At 53.6% G+C, this 5,619-nt stretch overlaps 1 protein-coding gene across 1 annotated transcript; it reads right to left on the reverse strand.

The window, feature by feature from the left end:
- Positions 1–620: 620 nt before the first annotated feature.
- LOC109771990 (chitinase 5) lies at positions 621–1,761 on the reverse strand. The gene is made up of 2 exons (XM_020330682.4): positions 1,277–1,761; positions 621–1,199 (listed from the first exon to the last, which is right to left on the reverse strand). Exons 1-2 carry the CDS (start codon positions 1,683–1,685, stop codon positions 793–795), a joined length of 816 nt encoding a protein of 271 aa, XP_020186271.3. The 5' UTR covers positions 1,686–1,761; the 3' UTR covers positions 621–792.
- Positions 1,762–5,619: the final 3,858 nt, after the last annotated feature.

The following is a 5,619-nucleotide window of genomic DNA, read 5'->3' on the forward strand; positions in this document are numbered from 1 at the left end:
TGAGGTGATCCTTCCTACAAGTGCCCATGCCGATTGACAAAAAACCTTGTTGTTGACATTATCTTGGGCCATATAGGATGTGAGCTTGGGCCTCTATCACCTTTGTTGGGTTTTATATCTCCGTGGGCCTACCTGGTGGAGGATAACCTCATCCACAACCTTCGCTATAAGCTCTACATCATACACACCTCCAATTAAAATATTTGTTGCCCTCGCTAGTCTAACAACATCCGCAATAATCTCAATTTTGACCATGTTGCTAACACCCCTAATCACCGTGTTGTTTCATTACAACAACAGTGAAATACTGGAAAACATATTTGTGAAATTGTTCAAATCATTTTACTAAAGTAATCGCAATTTTTGGAATAGTGAAATATTTTAAATCAGTTTAATGAAATATTTAAATTAACCTTTTTTAATAGTGCAAATCACTTTTCTGAAATAATTTAAATCTCTGGAATAATGGAATATCCAATATCACTTTTCTGAAGTAAATGAAACATTAGAAACCGGCCACTTGTCTGAAATAGTGGAAATAAATTTCTGAAATAGTTAAAATCACTTCTCTAAAATAATCACAATTTCTGGAATGATGAAATATTTGCATCATTTGGATATTTTGTCAAGAAATGTTTATTTAGTATGTTTGCATTACCGATATATGAATACAGAGATGTAAATTTATTACATATACAGGATATATAGATATCCCAGAATACACAGGGAGGTAGAGCAGTAGGAGCATCGCCAGAAAGGGTTTTGCTCGTCGATCAATTCAGACCCAAGCACCTAGCAAGTGAGGTTATTCCCTGGGTCGACGCCGAACTGCTGGCAGTAGTCCGTGTAGTAGCCCGCCCGCGCGCTCACCAAGTCTGGCTTCTTGCCGTCGCACTCCACGTCACCGTTGATTGCCCTGGTCGTCGCGCCGAACCCGCTGGGCACGGCCTGGTGCACGTTGGTCATCCAGAACCAGAACGCCGCCTTGAACGTTAGCGCCTGGTCCTGCGCCACCGTCTCCGGGCTGTTGAGCCCGTCGAACCCGGTGCTCTCCCCGGCCGCCCCGTAGTTGTAGTTCCACGACAGCTGCAGCGGCCCGCGCCCGTAGTACGCCTTCCCCGGGGTACACGGCCATTGCGTGTTCGTCTCGTCGCAGTAATCCTTGCTCGCCCCTTCGTTCTCCTCGATGGAGCACATGTCTGCACGCAAGTTACATATAGCCTGCTTAATTATGGAGAGGTAAATTCGTCCAGTGTTAAGTTGGAGGTGAACTTACGTCCGGTCTCGTGGGTGAAGTGGGCGAAGAAGGCGGCTATCTCCCTCTTGCCGTCGTCGCTGGTGCTGCCTTTGCCGAAGTCGGGGTTCGCCTGGGCGCCGTCCAGGAAAAACTGGCGCGTGTAAAAGCTCTTCCCGGGGCACCCGTCGGCGGCCTGGGACTTGATCCTGTCAAAGAACGCGTCGGTGACGACGCTCTCCACGGGATCGCCGCTCCCGCCGCCGCTCGCCGTGCACGGGCCCGACCGACAATCTTGTCCGCAGTAGCTGGCATCGGTCCCGCAATAACCGTACTTGCTGCAGCACTCGTTCGGCTGGCAGCCGCAGTTCTGCGCGGCCACCAGCCCGGCGCCGGATAGGACTAGTGCTGCTAGCCCGAGAGCCAAGATCGCCATGGGCGACTTCGCCATGTCGAATCAAGGTTTGATTGTTGAGGCTGTAGCAGCTGCTTGCTTACGAGGTGACTGTGCATGGCAAGGCGCGGTGAAAAGCGGTTTATATAGGCAGTGGATGTTGATCTTGTGGACGACTATGGCGTCAAGGTTGGACTAGATCAAACCGACCTTCGGTCACAGATTCACACGGCTCGTCTACTTTTCTTTGCAGGGGTCATGTTTCAAAGCTTAGAGCATCTATAGCCGCGCAAACGTCCGCAAACGCTCTTTGGCCGAGCACCCCTCAAATAATATAATCCATATCCGAACATCTTAATTATATTATCTCAAATTCATTCAAACTCATGCAACTACGTTAATGCACACACATCGTCCGATTACTCCATCACTTCTAACTAAACATGCCATCGGATTATCAAAATTTGATATGTTTGGCCATGGGGAATTCATTCACGTCTGCCCTTGCCCTTCCCGGTGTCCTTGCCGTCCTTCTCGCGGAAGTACCGGTCGAAAACGCAGTACGGATCAAGCCGGATTCTGCTCGTCGCAGAAGCCGTCCTCGCAGTCATTGTCCTCCTTCTCCTCCTTCGGTGGCAGCCCGGCCATGGCACGGACCGCCCGATTCTGTTCTCGGGCGAGGGCGCGCGTGTTCCTCCGCTGCCGTTTCTTCACAATACGAGCGCGGATGGCTTCCTCCTCTGCGGCCGCCCGTGCCACCGCATCAGCCGCCTCCGCTGCTGCAATTTCCGCGGGCCTCGGCGGCCCTTATCCTCTCTTTCCCACGGCAGGCCGCCTGTTCCCGGTGGGACTCACGGTCTGCCCGACCGGTGATGGGAAAGGGGAGGGGTTTCGGCTGCCGGGACCGCGGGGATCCAGCCCCAGAGGACCCGAGCGCCCGTTTTGCTGACGCTATGGAGTCATGGCGGACAGATCCGTTCATCGGCCGGGCGCTGTCCTCCCGGGAGCAGCGGCGTACAATGCAGACCGTCATTGCCTTCTCCAACCTACACAGAATGGCACCCAAGTCGACGAATTCGGACTGGTCGGAGTCAGATCCGCTGCCTGCCATGCCGGAGTAGGCCGGAAACCGCCGAAGGTGAGCTCGGGTGGCTGAGGGAGTTGAGGGAAGTGGAGTGAAATGGTTAGGGTTTAGTCCGACGAGCGGATGGGGACGAATATATGTAGGGTCGGGTGGGCCAGCATGGGCCGGATCCGACGTGACGTGCGTGCCCGGGCGCCGCATATCCGCCTTGTATTTAGAGCATCTCCAGCCGCGCCCCCAACAGCCCCCCCAGGCGACTTTTTCGACGCCGGCGCCAAAAAAAGGCCCAGTCGCGCCCCCAGGACGACGAAAAGCGTCGGTTCGGCCCTTTTTTCCGCCCGGCGGCCGCAGGCCGAACCCGGCGCGCTGGGGGCGCTTGGGGGCTCCGGCGCAAGGGAAAAGCGCGGCTGGCCCACACCGTCAGGTGAAAAGTCAAGATTTTCTTCCCCGACTCGCCTCCCACCCCCCGCGCTCTCGGCCGCCACTAGGTATATCCCGGCGCCGCCCCGTTGCCCTTCACCGGTAGATAGCCATTCCCCGCCGAAAAAATAGCAGAGGTTCGCCGCGGCAGCCCCTCCGACACCAGCTGGGCGTTTTCGGCCGCGGAGGGGCAGTTTAGTGGCGGGTGCACGCCCACCGCGCGCAAGGTGTTCGGCGATTCGCCTGCCTCGGCGATGGACTCGGATGACGAGGAAGTGCTCGCCGCGCTGCTGGAGGAGGAAGCCGAGGCTGACGTCCAGGAAGAAGAGCATCTCATGGTGCTCGCCGCCCTCGCCCAGCTGCTGGCGAGCAATGAAAAGCCGAGGCGAGGTGGCTTGGCGCCGGGGCGGGTGAAAGCAAAGAACCAGCATCGTCTCGAAGGCTACTGCATGCTCTACTCCGACTACTTCGCCGATGCTCCACTTCACGGTGAGAGAACATTTCCGCGCCGTTATCAGATGAGCAGAAAGCTTTTTCTCAGAATTGTGAATTCCATCCGGGAGTTCGACAACTACTTCAAATGCAAGATGGATTGCACCGGCAAACTTGGATTCACCTCCATCCAGAAATGCACGACAGCGATGAGGATGCTTGCATACGGAGCTCCCGGTGACTCACAGGACGACTATGGGCGCATGGCCGAGTCCGCCAGCATAGAGTGTTTATACAAGTTTTGTCGGGCAGTGGTGGCAGTGTTTGGACCGCAATACTTGAGAACACCCAATGCGGAAGACACTGCTCGGATCCTAGCACAGAATGCAGCAAGAGGATTTCCTAGGATGCTTGGAAAGCATCGACTGCATGCATGGGAAATGGAAGAATTGCCCATTTGCTTGGCAGGGGATGTACAAAGGCGCCAAAGGCGGTTGCAGTGTGGTACTTGAGGCGGTGGCCACACAGGACCTCTGGATTTGGCACTCCCTCTTTGGTATGCCAGGAACTCACAATGACATCAACGTGCTGCAGTGCTCTCCTGTCTTTGCCAAGCTTGTTGAAGGTCATTCTCCTCCGGTGAACTTCGATATCAATGGGCGGCACTACAACAAGGGGTACTATCTAGCTGATGGCATCTATCCGAGATGGTCGACATTTGTGAAGACCATCAAAAACCCTGTGCCTGGAGGCAAGAACGCCTGGTTTGCGAAGATTCAGGAGGCTTGCAGGAAGGATGTCGAGCGGGCATTTGGTGTGCTCCAATCTCGATTTGCTGTTGTCCGGTACCCTGCTCAGACCTGGTCAAAAGATCAAATGTGGGAGATCATGACCTGTTGTGTCATCTTGCACAACATGATCATTGAGAGCGAGCAGAAAGAGCCAGTGTTTGACACTGAACCATACCACAGGCAGGGTCCTCTTGCCCAAGTTGATCACCAGCTACCGGCAACCTGGACTGCCTATCTCAGTATGCGTCAGGAGATCCGAGACCCACAGGTGCATCATCAACTGCAGCAAGATCTGATAGAGCACCTATGGAGGCTCAAGGGTGACACCGGGCGCGACGTGTGATGAAATATGAGTTTTTATTTGTTGAACTATATAATTTGTATTGAACTATTTGTTGTTGAACTATTTTGTTGAAGTATTTGAATTTTCTGTGATGAAATATGTGATAAAAAATATTTATATTGATAATTGAACGCCGAGCCACGGCGAACCACGCTGAATATGGGCCTATTCTCGCCCATATGGGCCTTTTTCGTCGAAATGGGGCTTCAAAAGTGGGCCAAAATCGACGACTGGGGCGAGCTGGGGGCGACGACTGGGCGCAAAACCGCCCCAGCGCCCAACGAATCGCCGGCTCGCCCCAGGGGGCGATTTTTATGCGTCCCCCGGCTGAAGATGCTCTTAGACTGAATATAAAGGGTGTCGGTCAGTCCGGACGTTTGAGCCCCGCTTAAAACGCCCGTCTAAATAAAAAATCATGACCGATCAGTAATGAGGGGACCGTCCAGACGTTTGAGAAGTGCTAGGGCGCCCGACCGTAAATGCTCTTAGTCTGATGCGTACCCTGCACGCCCTTGCACTTGTTGTCGCACTGTACGAGAGTTCGGCAGGTTCAGACCAAATGCTCGTCGTGTTGACCGGGGAATTAATCCCAGCCCCGGCGTGCTGCTCCCTCCAAGTTCCATCTTTTTTCCACGTCGGTGCTTGGTAGCTAGTGCCGTTACCCTTCTGGTACGTGTATTGTGCTCTCTCTGCGCGGACAGTAGTGAGTTACACATGCATATCCGGGTTCACGGAAGCTTCACAGAAAGCGCGAATTTATTGATGCCCAGCAAGACAGCAGAAAACACCTTGATCAGTCTAGAAAGGAAGACTCTTCATGTTCAGTCCACTGTGGAAATGCTGGGTCATTCAACGGCTAAAGTAGGCGCTTGTTGCTGTCAAAGATTGCTAAGAGCATCTACAACCATAAATCGCAAATCC

The sequence above is a fragment of the Aegilops tauschii genome, chromosome 2, assembly GCF_002575655.3.
Source record: "Aegilops tauschii subsp. strangulata cultivar AL8/78 chromosome 2, Aet v6.0, whole genome shotgun sequence".
NCBI lineage: Eukaryota > Viridiplantae > Streptophyta > Magnoliopsida > Poales > Poaceae > Aegilops > Aegilops tauschii.

What these genes read in the sequence shown, in the direction of transcription:
- LOC109771990 (XM_020330682.4), bottom strand. Translation starts at nt 1,685, where the DNA reads ATGGCGAAGTCGCCCATGGCGATCTTGGCTCTCGGGCTAGCAGCACTA. An exon ending in CTTCACCCACGAGACCGGAC is followed by an intron (nt 1,200 to 1,276) that starts GTAAGTTCACCT and finishes ACTTGCGTGCAG; the next exon opens with ACATGTGCTCCATCGAGGAG.